Raw genomic sequence first — 18653 nt, 5'->3', positions numbered from 1 at the left:
AATGGTATAATGTATTATTTGGTGGGATTATATGATTTTTTTATACATGGTATAAAATATACATATGAATAGTATATCTATAGCATTATATATTGCATTCACATAATTTCCATCCTCGGCTTCTTTTAGGTGAGGAACCAAAACAAACTTCTGACTTCACCGTGTCCCTCTCTCTTCTGAGAACAAACCTACAGCCTTGATTACAAATATCACCGCCTCAGGCAAGAGTTTGGGGATTTTCTTAAAATTGGAGTCTGTGCAATTTCAAATAACAATGATACAGGAACAGTTCATGAATATCCATGAAGTGAGAGGGGAAGCAGTTTGTAGAAAATAAGGAAAACAAATAAGGTTTAAAAAAAAAAAGAAAAGAGCCAGGGATAGTGTAGGGAGTTACCGTTTCGCACGGTGCTCCGAATTAACAGCAAATGACTGTATTATGCACTATGAAGTTAACAGTCCACTCGTAGGGGCTATTACATGATGCGTTTTAAATCCCACTGATAACAATATAACTTGTCACCTTTAAAATTTAATGAGATTGGATAAATACCAAAACAACACAAGTGAGTCCAGCTGGAGAGACACTTATTCTCTGTATGGAGGAAAAGGCACGTTAGCCTCAATCCAACAGCGTCAATACAACAAATGCATTGTGCTCCGGTGAGGGGATGCCGGCAGCTGAGATTTCCCTCCACTTGCTCCCATAATTGCTTCGTCCATCCGAGATGTCAGCGGATCTGATAGGAGATGTCTTATCACGACTTCCTCACTGCTACATGGCAGACAAATTGGGTCTACTTGTTGAATTTGTGCGCTATCTAGCTTCTGTTGCCCCGGCAGCCTCTTGTCATTTGATATTGCACAGCATATCACTCCATTAAGCCTGACACTAGCCTTGTTTGTGTTTTCTCCCGGTTATTATTTATTTTTTTAAAATTTCCTTCAGCAGGTGGGACCTGTGAGCTGCAGAGGTGGATCTGTCAGATACTTAGCAGTAGCCAACTTGGGCTTACCGGCACATCCTCTGCTTTAGCTGCACACTTTGTGACACCCCTGACCCTTTGTTTCCAAATCAGCGGTTTGCCTACAGTGCGGATCATTACAGCTCCACTCTGGGAAGCTGTCTGCAGCTGTATCTCCAGGGGCATCATTAGGGGGTAGTGTACTGAAAGAAGGCACCTAGAAGCAGCACCTACGACAAAGCAAACTGTTTGTACACCAGAAACTCTGTGTCGCTTGCTAAAACTGTCTGGCTTCTACGTTTTTTTTTTGAAAGAGCGCTACCTTCCTCACGGGTCAACCCTCTACTCCCTCCCTGACAGCTGTCACATTCATGCGTTTGTAGTTTCCTGACTTCTTCATCTCGACAGCCTCAGTCTAACCAATCAGTAGCAGATGTTGCCTGATTGTTCCCGGCTTTGACTCAAATCAAATGAACTGGGATAAAAACGGTCATGCCTGTGGGTGCTAATGGGTTTTAAGGCAGCCTTCCTGTTCAGTGTGCGGTAATTGAGATGTCTGTGTAAGTGTGTGTGTGTGTGTACATATATATTTATACATGTGTGTGGGTTTTGAGCCGATGCAGGCAGGCACTCACACTGGAAGTAGAGCTCCTCGTCTCCCTCCTGATCCGCTTTGCTGTACCCGCAGTGCCTGAACGGGGGGGGGAGAGAGGAAGAGAGTGGCAGAATCAACTGATTGTGTGGAGGAAAATAAATGCCCTAAATTACAAGAATTTTAATGCGGCAACTAATGCCGTGCATGACAAATCTCTTAAGAAACCCAGCTGAGCAGCACGAGCTGTGAACCCAACAGCCTAGCCTGGGGAAACTGCTGGAGTATCTAATCATGTAACATATCAAATAATACATGCACTGTAAAAGGACTGTTCAACATGTCTTGTAATATTAATTTGTAATATTAACGTGTTGAAGGTTCCCTCAAGCAGGTGAGTTGCTGCACAAGGTTGGTCTTTGAGTATAAACTGAAAAAAAAGCGATGATGTGAGGAGGTGGAATTCCACAAGTGACGGACATGCACTTACTGTACATAACATTACACATGTGTAGCTCATAGTGCATGTACTTAAACCCCTTGAACCCCAGACTGGTGGTTTTGTCCTCACATACACTTCATTCAATGTAAGAGGATGTAACTCAGAAATGCAATCATTTGTTCTCGGACAGATTAAGAATGTATTGATCTCATGGCAGATATCTGTATATATGGAGCGGCTCAGGAGAGTGTTAATGTTCTAGAAATGTAAGAATCATGTTGATGGAACATTTTGAGCCTTAAAAAAATATTCATAATGCAAAATAAAAAAAGCACATTTTTTTAAAGGATGCCTTATAAAGTATTAAGACGGGATGTGCTCAGACTTCCCAAAGTAAAAATATTTATTTTCTGCATAGACGACGTTAGAGCTCATCAAGGCTTAGATGAACATGAAACTCTCACAGCTGAGTCATCAGTGCAAAAAAAAAAAATAAGCAACCGCATTAGAAAATAGCATATCTAGTCCTCTGATAAAATGTCAAAGATGCCTGAGTGCATGGAAATGTGAGTGGACTAGTACTCCCAGGGAGCATTTCTGTTTGAAGCGTCCGATAACTGAGGTTCAAACTCTCTAGCATGAAGCAGAAACTAATGATTGCCTAAACAAGCTGGTGTAGAAAATATATATTTGTTTAGAAAAAAAATAGTTGAAATAATATAAACCTGTAGTAGCATTTAATTGACCATGATGTAGAGGAAGATGTAGAATGTATATACACAGTATCTTGAAAAAAAGGGAATTTAGAGTGTGTTAAAAATAAGCAGCATCTCGGTGTGTGGAACTTAATTTCAATTTGGGATGTTTGTGTTTTGGCGCTACAGCAACCATTATGTTTTGAGTGATGTCAACAGGAAGTGCTGCTCCTGTGTCCTGTTTTTGTATCATAAAGTTGTACATTAGCTGCTGGCTGTTCTAGTTTTCAGTGTAACCATGGATGTATAGATAATCAACCAGATTACTTCTAAAACTAAAGAAAATCTGATGATTGTAAAGCAAGATAAAGATATACATTTACATGATTTTCAAATGGATGTATGGATGCTTATCTTCCATCGGCCTGGCAGAATGTGTGTGACGTCTGTTCATTCTACTTCGTCTGAGCTATGACTCAGAAGGGATGATATTTTTAACGCAAATTGTGTGTACCATGGGAGGCAAATTCTAATGAAACCACCATGAACAGCGAGCTTTCATGAAGTGCCTTTCGTGCAGATGAAAAACACAGATGAAGTATGTGAGGGAATGGTAATAATGACAGTGGTCAGGGTGCTTTACGATGGTGAAAAAAAAAGAAGAAGAAAAAAAAAGCAGTACTATGCTTCATCCTGCCCTTATGATTTCACACACTCACACACAGGAATGCAGAGCCAAAGCTTTCTCTGCTGTGGAGTACTTGTCTCATAATGGCTCTGCAGAAATAGCTTAAAAATTTTGTTGGGGGCTAGGAGGGGATAAAAAAAAAAAAAGAAAATGATCACATCACAACCCATTAGCACAGCATGCAACACGAGATGATGGGTGCACGTGTGTGTGTGTGTGTGACGACTCCACAGACGTGGAGACCTGTGAGTGACAGAAAGGCTAATTGACAAGCGCAGACTCACAGGAGCGGAGAGTCAATGGGGCCCGCGAGAGCGTACCTTCTCCCAATGATGAAGCCGAACACCATGAACACCAGGATGATGGTCCCCGCTACGGCCACCACTGCTATGATGATGACGGGGTTCTGCTCGCTGGAGACAATCGCAGCTGATGAGAGGCACACACACACACACACACACGGACAAGACATGCAAGAAAGACAGAAATGCTCAGTGTGAACTTCAGTACATCAAAGACCACAATCTGCAGGACATAATTGAGCCCAATGAGCGGTGTGGAGATTGATAACCCCCCTCCTCTCCTTCCCTCTGAGAGAGTGGAGGAGGGACGGTTCTATTTTTGAGCCGTCCTTATACACACGGCTCTACTGTTTCAGAAAGTGGGCTTAATAGTCCCAGACGGCGACGGCGATGCCCTTCATCTCAAACAAAGACACATTCAGGTTGGATTGTTTCCCATTCCGAGTTCTCACAGAGCTCAGACTGTTTGCGTTGACAAACTGCCGATTGCTCCGAAGAATGGCTTGCCGTAGCATCCTATAAAGTCAACGCGAGTGGTGTATGAGGAGGGGGAGGGGGGGGGAATTCATGCATTTTAAATCAAGTGGATCTGTGCTGAATAAATACTTGGAAAGAGAATGATTATTTTTTTTTGGGGGGGGGCTGTGTGAGGCGGAGGGAGAACACAAGCCTTATCAGGGATGAAAAATGCGGCGACATTCGATCAGCTGTTCCTCATTGGGGATTGAATATGTAAGCGATTGTCTATTTTGGGAGGAACTAAGAAGGCTCAACTGTCATATTACACATTTGCAGGTTTTCCTCTTGAGGCTGTCACAGAGGAGGCTGGTAGGTTCAAGGACACTTTGACTGGACTGCAAACTTCTAACCTTGGTACAGGATACACTCTGCATGCGGTATGAGTAATTAGAGTGTCCTTTTATGCAGAAATGTTGGTGGTAAAGTGGGTGGGGGGTCCTAGTTGGGTGGGCAGGAGGAATGGTGGGGCTCTAAACTAAAGAGAAATGAATGGAAACAAATCAGATTTCAAAAAGATATAGAAAGAATGAACAAATATAAATAATAATACATACCAGGCACGGTGGTACGGAAGGTTTATAATGACTTTATCAAGATTTAATATAATTTTCTAATACTTCATAGATCTCATATAGATTTAGTATAGTTTTACCCCCAAATTACCCCCCTTTTATGGAACACATGTCATGTTATTACTGAAACACATTCAAACAGAATAACACTAAAGACTTGGTCACCAGCAGCAGTTTTAGCTCTGTTCATTGAAGCCTGAAAGTTGACATTTTTTCGGTCTATCCTCATGTGTTTCCACATTTACAATACATTATAATGCTAACATCATGATCCATAACACAAACACCTCGCAGCACTGTCCCTCACCTAAACTCACAGTAACACACTGTGACACTCGGGGCAAAGCTAACGCTAAGTGATTAGATTTAAATGAGTTTATCCTCATGACGCTACAGTAGCTTGTCCTTGCGCTTAGTGATTTTTCCCATGACGTTTCGCGAGCGTAAAGTCAAAGCAATTTGTGTTTGCTTTGCTTGAAAGCAAATAATTTCCCTAGGCTATTACTACAGTAGCTGGATACATTAACAGGTTGTGCATAAATTTGGAGTTTGAAAGCCTGTGTTCCAAAAAATGATGTGCTGATATATACCGCTGTGGTCAAACTAAAACTAAATAGCCTTTTGTAGGTGTTTTAATTCAAAAGATGATCGGACAGATGCAACTTTGAAAGATATAAATCAGCAGAGTTTAGAGCTACTCTGACCCTCAATGAAAAGCATAAGGAGAGACATCAGATGTAAATCCTCCTTTACTGCACTGGTGAATCTTTCCTTAAATGAGCTTAGAATAATCCTCACATCTTCCTCTCATCCAGGGTCTATTTTACTACCATGGTCAACGGATAAACTGATAAGTGTATATCCACTACATGAGAGCTTTTACATTTTTTGGCACAAATTTGCCTTCGATTTTCCATTTAAATATGTTCTTCTTTGCAGGATTGGGATCATATGTGCAAAATAAGCTAATAGCACTGATTGAATCTTTAAAAATGAATGAAAAACACTGATTTTGAGGACAGAAAGATGATTGTAAGTGATGAATATGAGACTAGGAAACAGTAAATCTAAACCACACATCATTACAAGCATGACGTTCAATAAAATATACTGTACATAAACACATAATATGTAAGTAAAGCAGCAGTACTTGAGGAGGGTGTGTTGTTGCAGTACCCTACCTGTGGCCTCTTCCTTGGTGGTGATCTCTAATCTGGGGCCGTAGGTGCCGTATCCTGCCTCAGTGAAGGCCCTGATCTGGAACACGTACGCTGTGCTGGGCTTCAGGTTGCTCACGGTGGCTGAGGTGGACTTGGACCTCACTGTGGAGTAGATCCTGTCCTTCTGATCCTGTATGGGAAATAAATCACCTCTTAGTTTACAGTGAAAATTTTCACCATTTCAGTGGAAACTGCTGTTTAAAAGTCTGGTTTATAATGGAGTCTTATTGAAGTGTTCTACGTCTTTGCTTGTAAAACACTGCAGATTGACTTCAGAGGATGTAATTACCTGCACTTTGTAAATGGAATGAATATGATTTAACCATATTTCATCCAACTGGATACATAATATGCTGATTTGAGATGAAAACAAATGTATTAGTCATAGGGTATATATTTTACAGGATGTAGGCTAAATAGGGGCCAAGGCCTTTATTTATAGCAGATGCAAACAGAACTAGGTCTTTGAAACAAGGTTATATTAGAGACAGGCCTGTTTCTGATGTTCTCTGATTTATATGAAAGTATATGTGAACATATATAAGTAAAACATGTCCCTGTTTTCTGATCTTTTTCTGATCCCTTTACCCGCTTCTTTATAAATTCTGGATAATCTATATTTTAACAGCACGAATTCCATCAGTACAACAACAGAGTCATTTCACACTCACCAATCTGTTGCTCTGATTTTCTTTCTTTTCTTTTCTTTTTTACAGATATGCTGTTTTCATTGCTTTTTTATATCTCTGTGAAGCTACTGTCAAAGAAAATGAAGACTTTCTACATAGTTTCACATTAAAATCCTTGTAGTTGCTTAAAGGGCTTTTTCTGCTAGACTTTAAATGTTTAATGTCACCAGGAAGTGTTTCATTGACGTCGTTTAACAGTGATTTCAAAGACAACAAAAGTAGAAGCCATTTAAAGTAGGTAGTTACTAAAAATCAGTATTTCTGTTTATGCTAATTTATGCTAAATTTACCATATGAGCTAGCACAGGTAATTCCACCAGCTGCATTGTTTTTACCCAGCCTTTATTAGGCTTTCATTTGAGAATTTACAGCATTAAAGAATGATAGTACTTGTGGCTGAACATTTTGTCTTATGATACTTTATACAGATTGTTGAATAAAGCAGATCTCTATTCTCTGCCTATAGGTGAAACGGCTATATGTAGTTTAGAGTTGGCACATAGAAAACATAAACACATAAAAATATCTTCTCCATCACAGAATCCATTTGGATGCAGAGGCTGCGCGCATTGTGTACTTTGTTGTTGATCTGTAAATGTTTTGCTCGGCAAAAGCCCAAATGGAATGCCAAGGTCTGTTAGGGGTGTAGTCGTTGTTTCCAATTTTCCACTTTTACAGCTGGGCAGACCACAGCCACAGTACGTGACACAGGAGACTGATTCGTCAGTGTGTGTGTGTGAGAGAGGCTGTGGCCAGCAGGACTGGCATCAGAGCTCTGCTACTCTTGCCTTTGATTTGCTGGGTTAAATTCGCTCCATTAAACCTCGCTGTAAAAAAGCTGATGTGTTCAGACTTGAAACACAGGGAAGCAGCGGCATAGTCTATGTGGAAAGGGGGAAAGGAGATAACAGTAACAGATTGCTAATTCTGGCAGTGCAGCAGCCATGGATTGTGTGTGTGTGTGTGTGTGTGCTAACATGTGTGTGGGGGCGGCTGTGAAGGACTACAGCCTGATTAAAATCTTATGAGCATCTCATTCATTATTGCAATTATGAGACAAAGAAGGTACTTGCAGAATCTTGTGAATTCTACTCACAGCAGAATGCGGATAGAATACAAAACTGAAGAGCTGACAAAAGTGAATGCCAAGCTGAGAGACGGAAAGGCGAAGGGGGTTTCATAAAGACACAAAGAAAAACAAATCTACTTGCAAACTCACTTTTTCGTAGTACTTGATTTCATATTCTGTGATGACGCCGTTGGGTTGATGGGGCTCCTGCCAGGAGAGCTGGATGCTGCGCTGCTGCACTTTCTCCTTGATGACCTCGCTGACCTGGGACGGAGCTGTTTGGACAAGAACATGTCAATAAGTGGAGGGCGAATCCTCTCCGCACGCACGCACGCACGCATACTCCAAAGCCGCAAATCAACTGCGGCGACTCCTCCGCCGACACTCAGCGGCCCTCGCGAGCTGATGAATATTCACAGGGGCGCTTCTAAATGTTTACACCTCATGATCAAAATTTCAATTACAGTGCAAACAGTGGAAGATCCCAGCGTTCCCACCAGCCAGTGGAAAAGCTGCATCGTGTAGATTATGAATGACAATTCAGTTCAATTATTTCCAACATTTCCAGTGGAACAAGCAGGCACTTTACTCTCCCTGATGACAGAGCTATTCAGAAAGCCTCTTAGAGGGAGAGGGGTGTACCTGTAACCTTCTGACACCAGTCTTATGCACAACAATTATCTCTGGCTCTGTGCATGACTCATTTTAAGTGTCTGGCTGCCTGGATTAAGTGCTACCACATTTAGATTTGCTAAACAGTGCACACACACAGACTTATATTTTTTTATCCGCCAATACCCAAAGGTAAACCATGGTGCTGAACTTAACCTTGTGTAGAAGAAGCTGAAGTCGTCACTGGTCAACTACTGCTCCTGTTGCCATTCACACCTCCACTGCTAACACTTCTGATTTTACTACTAATGATAACAAGGCTAATGCTAATGCTGTAATGATATTACTACAACTACTAGCAGTGCTGCTTCAACTACTCCTGTAACTATTACTATTACATCTACATACAGTTACATGCAAATACTAAAATGCTGTGTAGAACTGGAGGGAACTGCAGACACATTACACTTAGGGCTAAATCCACAAAAGGATTGTGCAGCTTTTGCAGTGGCTAAACTTGTGCAAATGAGACCAAAAGATGGCGTATAATTCACAAAGCAATTCACAAAGAAATGGTGAAATGCACCTCAAACTGCACATGATATAAATTTTGAGATTGTTCTTCAAAACAAGTTTCTGTATTAGAAACCGACCGAAACACTCCTGTTGCACTTTTGGACTTCAAAAAAAAAAAAAAAACTTTCTGCAGCTGCGCCTGCTGCTTCTAGTGCTACTTCCATTACCTTTACATCATTATCATCATCTTAATTATAATCATCATCATTTATAGCACTTTTCTTAAAGACTCAGCGAGGAAAAGGGTAAGCTTTTTGGATTACTAAACCTCACCCCAAGGAGATGATGCTCAGGAAAATATATGCTTACTGCAAATCTGCACTCTAAACATCCCCAAAATCCTTTCTGTAAACAAACTGTGAAATTTTGATGACTCATGCCGCTCTTGGGACATAACATATTAATTAACACGTCTTAGCAAGTTTGAAAAGCCGTCTTGGGAACGACTTTAACTCCGAGGTAAAAGCCACTTGTCAGGAGGTGTACTTTGATTCCTTTCCTGGGTCTTTCACAGATCAGCAAAGAGCTTTCAAACCGAAGGAAAGCTTCTGAATGAGGAATTTACACCTAGGAAGAAGATGTGAATGGTGTTGTAATGATAGAAACTCGGGTCGATCATCTCATTTTGAGCCGTTTACAAAGGATGAAACTGAACAACAAGCTTACGTGCCATTTGGCAGAGTCGTATGTTCCAAAACCTTTAAATTATACAGCCTCAACAAGTGTCAAGTGACAGAGATATATGTTTTAATACTGAACAACAACCAACAAGAGACAAAATCCTTTCCCCTGGACTAGCTGAAGCTTCTGGAGTGCTGAAGTGTCTGTACCATACTCAGTGACCCGTTGAGAGCAGACCTCTGCAGCCTTAATGCAGCCTGACCCCAGATTGTTTTAAAATGACCTGCCACTAATGACTCCGGCTGGATTAAAACCTCATTAGGCCTCATCGGCATTCCTGACAGTAATGCGCACGACAGCGGACACCCAAGACCTTGTCAAAAACCTGCTGTTGTGACATGTCCCCTCATAATCCACCCAAAACATAGAACAATGTATCCTTTTTCAGCGCAGTCTGCCGGTCAAAGGGACGATTGAGTTTTCTCTCTCGAGTCACAACAAGCAGTTAGTGCAGCTTAACTTCATCCAATTTGGCTGCTTTCTCTGCCCCCATCCAGACGGTGTCCTTGAAATATGGACCTTTCTATTCCCGCTCCTAATTCTGGTTCGGGTTTATGGGCACTAAATGATGCTTCTTGTCTGTGTTTACTGCTTTAATCTGACATTTGCTTTCATCCCCTCAGGATGTCTTATGCTACCCTGTATATGCACTGAGAGACACTACTTCAGGATATATATTTGCACTGTTAGAAACTCCTGGACTCTGACAAAAATATATAGTTTCTTATAGGTCCAATGGTCTATGCTTATGACCTGAACTGGGGGAAATAATAATTATTTTGTGACTAAATACATCACAAAATAAAATTCTTCTAATTAACTTTTCAGTTGTTCATGGCGTTATGAGACAGCCTTTGTTTGTCTCAACTTCAATGGTGACTGAATTGTGATTCAGCTGCATACTGCTGAAGGTTATACAGCTTTCACTTTAAAATACATGCTTTATTTCTTGTGTTGTCTCTGTGAGATGCTTTGGGATTTTCAAATCAATCAATGTACAAACTACATAGAAAAAGGGCCCACATGCTGTTTTTAAGAAAGAAGTAGAAAAACAAACACATTGATTTACTGCAGCACCGTTAATGATACAATCCAGATCTAAAATAACTCTTTGATTTAATCTGTATTGGTTCTTTTTGTAGATAAAACATACTGTAGACTGGTTATAGAGGCAGAGAAATCATGATTTTTTTGTCCGTGGTATGGCACAAGCTCCAAAAACACCAGATCCTTCACTCCCCATAATGCAACTCATTAGTGTCTTTGGGTAGACCAGGGGTCTCTAACTACCAACCCAGAAGCCGGCAGCAGCCTTTTGAATATAGAGATATTTCTAATATCGTGACCTTCAGATCTTGGTATGGGTCAAGATCCCCAAATATGTGGGATCCTACACTTCCCATGATGCAACTCAGTAGTGTATTTGGTCTGAGGAAAGGTGTCAAACTGCTACGCTCTGGGCCAGACCCATCCTGAAAAATATTCAGAGATATTTGAGATATCTTGACTTTTAGTCTCTGGTACGGGGTGAGCTACAACAAAACTCAGAACATAGATTGGTTTCTGTTGCTAAGTAGTCAACTTATTTTTGGTCTTTTGTGCTTTTTGTGCTTTTGTGCTTGGTCTTTTTGTGTTTATTGAAATAAAAGTTTGAAATGTCATATATTGTATGTACTTAAGAGTTTTGTCAACCCTGCTCTAATTAAAAAAAATGATGGCTCTTGCTGAGAGAGGAAGCACTCCTCACTCCTAAAACCACATACTCGTCAGGGATGTGTGGTTTTTAAGCAGCAGCAGCAGCAGCAGCGATACTGCCTGAGTCACAGAGCCGGTGCGCAATATGATGAGCTACTTTCCCACACAGCTTCTTCTCCCTCCAGAGTGTGACACAGGCTCAGACACCAGATCTGCCCCATTTACCCCGCTTTGGCCCACAGCTGTAGTAGCAATGACTCAGCCCAGCCCCGCCCCTTCCATCACTCCCTTACCCCGCCACGGGTGACAAGAGAGCCGAGGCCCTGTGTTTCCACAGAGATCATGAGATCAGTGAACAGACGCCGTGTTCCACAGGCTAAAAGGTGATCATTCCAGGAAGGTGATTTTCAGAACGGAAAAGCAGTCACTCTCCATTTCTCGGGGCTTGAATGAAGACCGGAGTTGAGCGTTAATTCTAAGAAAAAAAATCTGCTCCTCTGGCTCTGTCTGTCTCCCCCGCGGATCGCTCAGGCGGCACTGTGTGACAGCCGTTAATGACTGACTTGATATCATGGAGACCAGAACCAGTCAGCCACTCTCAGACTTTTAACATACCTGTGGGGCTTAGCACGGCGGAAAATTGTATAATTGTTATGCTGCTCTTAAAGAGAGTGTTTGGGAAGGCATTTGTGCATTCATTTTGAAATATTAGAAAATGTGTTAGTGACCCTGAACACCTTCTCCTGTAAAGCTAACTGATCCAGAAGCCAGCCACCACCGTGCTCTGCATTTGAATATCTTATGAATATATTAGACAGTGTGTTTTTAATATCCTCTTCTTTCATTCAGCCGGCTGATTTCGACTGAGGCGAACAGCAGAGCGGAGGTAGTTCATTACATAAGCGCCTTTCTCTGCCTCCATGCTCGCCTCATGGACCGTACCAATGCTATAAACTCATATATTAATTACTGCTGTTTTCAAGATGTGCTCGTGTATCTTAATGCCCGCGGCTCTATCTGTGTCGAAGCACGCGCGAGATTGCTGCGGTTTAACAGTGTTTGAAAGGTTTTTAACAGGTTTTTAATTTAAACAGGAGATACAATGTCTCCTTGAAAAAAATAATAAAAAGAAAAGAATCCTCTGGGTCCAATATGGGCACATAAACACATTTAGAGCATGTCTACCTTATAATATCAAACAGCGGAAATGAAATGTGTTTGACAAAGAAACTGTGCAGACATTTGGAGTAGTTAACAGCTATTGATGTCATTAACATACTGTAGGTTTATTCAGTTTCCCCTTTCATCACGGCAGCGTTGAATATTTACATTTCAGGGGAGTCTGGTTATTAGACTGAAGCCTTTTTAACCCATCATCTCCAGCAAACTGTAAAACGAAGGACTGACGACGGTACAGTCTTTAACGAGGTATGACATAATAAAGATTACTTCTACTTGATGTTGTGACTCCCATAACAGAGCAAAAAGTGACTGCTGTTGAAATACTTGCAACTTGGGAGACACAGATATTTTAGGGGAAAGCTCCAAAAACTGGTTCCTACATGTCCCATGATGCAACTTGGTTGTGTCTTCCGTTAGAGCAGGGGGTGAAAACTCCTGGCCTGGAGGCTGGTATCCAGCTTTTAGATATTCCGATATTATTTGAGATATCCTGATTATTAGTCCCTAGTAAGGGGCAAGCCCCAAAACCTTGGATCCTACACTTCCCATGATGCAGCTCAGTGCCTTTTGTTTGACCAGGGGTTTAAACCACCAGCCTGGGGGCCAGAGTTGGTCTTTTAGATATCTTGAGATATATGAAATCATGGAGTAAGCAGTGTCCTACACTTCCCATGATGCAACTCTGTAGTATTATGATCAAGGGTATTAAACTTCTAGAACTATCTTTCCAGTCTTTCAGATATTCTGAAATATCTATACTATTGGTCCTTGGTATCGAGCAAGCCCCAAAACAACTACATCCTACATTTCCCATAATGCATTCAATACCATCTTTTTATTAGACCTTGCCTGCCTGGTAAATATCCAATTTGTTTTGCAGGCTTTCCATTCAAAATATTACATCTCCAAGTCAAAGCACGATAACCCTGAAAAATCATAAGGTATATTTCTCAGACTTGACAAGGTTCCTGCGGAGCCACGGGACACATACAACTGTTTTCTCAGGCAGAGGAGTATTCCTCATCACTAGTAAACTGAGTTTTATGTGCACACCTGGTGGAATTCCCTTTTAAGGTCAAGGCTAGGCAGTTTGGTTAAATCTTGCTTATGAATCAAAATAGAGACTTCACTCGCTCAGAAACATTGTCTGCTTGAGTTGAGAATTGCACGTGGTTCACTGGATTCAAAAGAAAATGTATCTGAACAATCCGCCCCGCCTCTGACCTCCATAACCTCTCTTTCTACTACTCTGTTTCAGTGTCAAACTGACGCCTGCTCCTCGTCTTCTCTTCTCTGTGTAATCCTTTCGTAGTTTGTCTCTTCCTGCATGGAGGATGCAATTTGCATTTTGAGATTAAGTGCTCGTTTCACCAAATTTCATGCGACCCCAGCTGGTTTTTACAGCTGGAATGCCTGTGTATGTTGGTGTGTGGGTATTTGCTTGCCCGTGTGAACCCAGCAGAGAGAGTGTGTGTGCGTGGGAGGATGTTATCTGCCCCGAGCTACTCTCCACCTGTCTGGCTGCAGAGCTGGCCAGACTGAAACTAACTTGCAGCTTAGCTCTGGAGGCCATCCGTCCACTCGGTGGGCAAACGCAACTTGAGCATACTTGAATTAAAAACAGAATTCCGTTTAGTTTCCGTGTGCACTCTCGGAGCGTGCTCAGTGAGTCAGAAAGTAAAAGGATGGAGGACAATAATAGACCCAGGCTCTGATAAATGTGAGGGGAACTGTCAAAACTGGTGTGACAAGTTTCTTGCTCTTGGGCTACAGAGCCAGTGTCTTGCCCGTGGCTCTGAGGCTCTGCACGGAAATGTGTTTCACCAGCAACTGCTGCTCAGTGCTGTGTCACCTCTGCTTAGACCTAAACAGGCAGAAAAGGGGAGGGCTGATCCAGTCAGTAGCACTTTTCCTTTTGCGAGGGGATCAGGGCTTTAACTGTGGACATCCCACAGTGTTTCAAAGAGTTACAATGCCTCATCCAAAGACACAATCATACTTTTGTCATCAAATGACTACGTGCAATGCTAAAGGTGCCACTCACAGTGATGAACCCACTATGATGAATCAGTGACTCTGCAGTTCCCCTCAGTTCTACAAAGCTTTTAGCCTCTTTCAGCTCATTGTTCTGGTTTTCCAGCTTGCAAACTCTGCTAAAATTCTGATGAACCCATAAAACAATTGTATCCTCCCACTTTTCAAACCAAACCTACACCCTTGTAGATGTTTTTATGAATCACTCTGATCAATCTCATTCCTTTACAAGCTCTCCATTAGAAAGATCATGAAGACAATGGGTGGACATTGTGGCCAAAGCTGCAGCGTGTCCTCCCATCAAAGGCTAACAGTATAATTTCTGAAATGTTTTGATAACCCGATGATTCCTATTCACCACCAACACTTCGGTGAGAGGTGCATGAAATACCCTTGAACCAAGTGTGTTTGAAAATAGAGTTTTAAAGAGCCTGGCAGAGGACGGAGTGCCGGCTGCATAACAATGCCGGTCGAGGCAGGGACACCTTTAGTGACCATGCGGGGGAGGTCAAAGGCGGCTCCGTTTGAAAGCAATTAGCTAGGCCTGATTTGAAGGAGACCTAGGCGGGGTCTTTCATGTTCTATAGGGCTGACAGCTCCAGAGGTGACGGGATGATTATTAATACATATCTGATGCTTTCCACCGCTGACAGCTCAACACAGCCATCAAATTTCTCCTCATTATTTCCCAGTTCAAGGACCCCACCATCATATATTCACATCAATTCTCTGGATCAACAGAGAGGTATCAAATCCAATTCTCTTTGCCTCAGAGCTTTTCTTAAGTGTAACAGTCAACAGTCTGAGGTCTGAGCTGTGCTTATCAAAGGCGCATTAGATGTCAATGAGAATTTCTTCAGTTAATAGAATCCCTCCTTGAATCCTCCCTGCGCTCAAGCAAGTAAATGTTTTTTTGCTGAGTGCATCACCCACACCTAACAGCTTAAGTATAGCCCTGTGCGCTACTGTGAAGCCAGGAATCAGAATCACAGTGGAAGGTCAGTGGGGGAAATTGCATTCATGCTACACTGACATGCACACATAAGGCGCACTGTGCATGATTGCCCCTTCAATGCCTCCTGACAGGGAGCTCATTTTAACCTGCAGTGCTGTCCCACACAGAGCGCTCTCATAAAAATATCAAAATGCCATTCAGTGGTGTAACAGATGCAGAAATCATTGGTCAGCTTTGTTACATAATTGTTAAGCCAGCAGGGACCCCGTTTATTGAAGAAGCACTCAGCTTTCCCGTGTCAGTGTCCAAATTAGGGAGCAGGGCTGGCAGCCTATCATCAGCAGCTCTTAGCACACTCCCTGATTTCTTCAAGTCAGCTAGAATTGGGGTTGCAATAGCCATAGTTATTTTGCCCTCATGTGGGGCAAGAATAGAGTCTCCACTCCATTGTGCCATAGTCTAAATTTACATAATCATATACCAGTAATGATGAAATGATGGCCCTGTTCACATTGGGCACTAAAATGCATCTTGGGGTGATCCTGTCTCAAATGGACATGGCTATAATATAAGGTTGAGAGCCATATTTTTAATACCAGTTTAAAGTCATTTTCACTCAATGTCCCAATTCAGTAGGAAACATAAAATACTCCAGCGTCATGTATAAAATGTGATATCACAATTAGAGCCCAAGCGATACTAAATGCTGCCAACACGGATATTGATATTTGATCATTTAAAAGATCCAATACTGATATTGGTTGACATGAATTTGAATCATTTGAAATAAACAACTTACATATACAAACGTTTTTGATTAACAAATGTTGGTAAATTTGTTTTTTGAAGGATTGCAACCAAATATGTGCCGGACAGAATGTTTTACAGTTCTAAAATAAACTTGTCAGTGGACAAACCTGTGTAATGTGATATTATCTTTGGTATTTCTCTACTGCAGTTTCTTCTAATTGACCAACATACTGTACATGCCAATGCTAATATATCTGTGATGAGTTAATATCAGTCAATAACCATAATATCAATACACATCACAATATAGCAGATTGGGAACTGATCAAACTCCATGTATCCAAAAACCCTTAAATTGGACTAATGGAACTCATGGAGAATGAGAATCTTGCAAGTTTTTCTTTTGTATCAAGCAGCAAAAAAAGATGTAGCACGACGTGTTTGAGTTCATTTGCCTTCCTTGACGTCACGCGTCCTCATCATGGCACGTACGCACATTGCATTGTTGATGCTAAAACGATATACGGTGCAGCCCTAGTTGAGATGCATTTTAATAATGCCAGGTGTGAACTGTAATTTCCTCCTCTGTCTCACAGAAACCAGGTCATGTTTTAGAAGGTCGTAATGATTAGCTGGACAGATGGGAAACAGCAATATGACTCAAAGAACAATGACATGGAGCATAAACTAAATGTGTAGTGCAGCTTGATCGTGCCAAAACCTTGTATTTACCGCAGACATAAAACTGAGCCTCTTGATTTAAAATCCTTTACCGTTCACCTAAGCAACACAGGGCCCAGTTGTTTATAATGAATGTCCCTGGCTGACAAATAAGACCATTTGTTGACTTCTTCTGGCACTCATAATTATAGTGACAAAGCACAGCAGGCCAGCATGTGTGTACTGGATGTAATGTAATGTGAGGTGGTGTGGGGTGATGAAGCTAAACGCTTTGAGATGTAGACTTGTTTCAGGGAGGTCGCTGGAAATAAATGACAGGGTCAAAAACAGAGGAAAAGCTCTGTGTAGTTTGTAAATAAACCTTGGGTTTTGTCCACGGACCGCTTTCCATCGGACCCCACTTAATCAGAGTAAATCCCTGAGAGCTGCCTGGCTGCATGATGTATAGCCTGATATCCTCATTCTTAATTGCAGAATTGAGATCTACAGAATTCATTGCCCAGACAGCCTGATGAAGTCATAAAAATATGCCATGCTTGTCCAAATCCCTTTTGCTAGTGAGCTGTGTTATAATGATGCTATCTAACTCAGGCTCAGCACATGGACTGTCAGAGAGAATACACTGTGAAACAAACAGGCGCAGGCCAGATGAGAAATGAAAGCACTGGTACTTGTTATAATATAAACACGCTTGGCTTTGCTTATCCGCTGCCTCACTGACCTTTCTGCTACAAGCAGCTGCAAGGCATGTCTTTTCAAATACATGACCAAGCTAAGCAGAGATATGCGTTTGCATACACAGTGGCTTTATCGTTTATCTTAATAAAACAAAGACTGCGGAGTGAAAAGGCACAGAGCCGATTATGGCGAGAGCCCAGCGCGGTGACTGTGGATATTTACAGGAGCTGCTAAGCAGCCAAACGGCCTTCCACCTCTTTGCTTCCCTTAAATGTCAAAGCGCACCCCGAGGCCCCTGCGCTCCAATCAGAAACCCTGATTGGACATCTGAGCTCTATGGGGATTGATAAGTGAGATAATTCACAAAAACGCGCTGCGCTGCAGACCGATGGCACATTGGGTCACAATCCTTAGGCGCTGCTATTATTTTGAGGTTTCAACCCCTATAGTCACACTTATCTGTGGCTTCACACAGAGGCAGCTGCTCCTAACACTGCTCTTCTTCTCTTATTATCAGCAAATAAATCTAATGTTTAGCATTCGGCTGGAGAAATATTAAAATTTCAAATTAAACCCACCGCCACCATTCTGTAGAATGGGGGGGACATATGATCGCTGAGGGCTGGCATCATAAACATCCATTTATTATAGAAATACCTCTGTCATCAGGAAGATGATCATATTAATCAGCACTCATATGCTCTTTAATCACAGTCTTGGACAGACTCCATCCCAGGGAAATCATATCCAGGGCCTCTCTAGCCGCCTCTGTAATTTTGCTCAGAGCAGACTGCTCCAACACACTCTGCTGATTGCCAACAGATCGAGGCCAGGCCTGCAGCTCTCCCAGACACCATACAGTTAAATCAGATCAGTCTGAAACTAGTCCAACAAGCACTCAAAATGACCCCGCTCATATGGCTGTGGACAGTTGTGTAAGGTGCAGAATGTGCTCCCTCGGTGCTGTAGTCGGGGTTGCTGAGCACCTTGAATCTGTCAACAAGTTCAGTACGCGGCCCGGATGAAGTGACAGCCACACATTCCAAGTTTGGTTAT

The 18653-nt window shown here is 42.0% G+C and overlaps 1 protein-coding gene and 1 long non-coding RNA gene across 8 annotated transcripts in view; one reads left to right on the top strand and one right to left on the bottom strand.

Moving 5' to 3' along the window:
- Positions 1-18653, bottom strand: part of epha7 (eph receptor A7) — a 90613-nt gene that overhangs the window by 16838 nt on the left and 55122 nt on the right. For 4 of the 7 annotated variants that reach the window (XM_042389561.1, XM_042389560.1, XM_042389563.1 and 1 more), the window contains exons 6-9: positions 7904-8028; positions 5957-6125; positions 3703-3811; positions 1601-1656 (exon numbers count right to left, since the gene is read on the bottom strand). In XM_042389561.1, the coding sequence (XP_042245495.1) occupies positions 1601-1656; positions 3703-3811; positions 5957-6125; positions 7904-8028 (459 nt within the window). Of the gene's footprint in view, positions 1-1600; positions 1657-3666; positions 3812-5956; positions 6126-7903; positions 8029-18653 lie in introns of all 7 variants that reach the window. The other 3 variants (XM_042389558.1, XM_042389557.1, XM_042389562.1) reach the window with 1 other exon arrangement.
- The window catches only part of LOC121881830, a 76618-nt gene that overhangs the window by 14737 nt on the left and 43228 nt on the right, over positions 1-18653 (top strand). The gene's annotated exons all lie outside the window — the stretch shown is intronic.

This window comes from Thunnus maccoyii, chromosome 17, assembly GCF_910596095.1.
Source record: "Thunnus maccoyii chromosome 17, fThuMac1.1, whole genome shotgun sequence".
Lineage (NCBI taxonomy): Eukaryota > Metazoa > Chordata > Actinopteri > Scombriformes > Scombridae > Thunnus > Thunnus maccoyii.
This window is presented reverse-complemented; position numbering and strand designations above follow the sequence as displayed.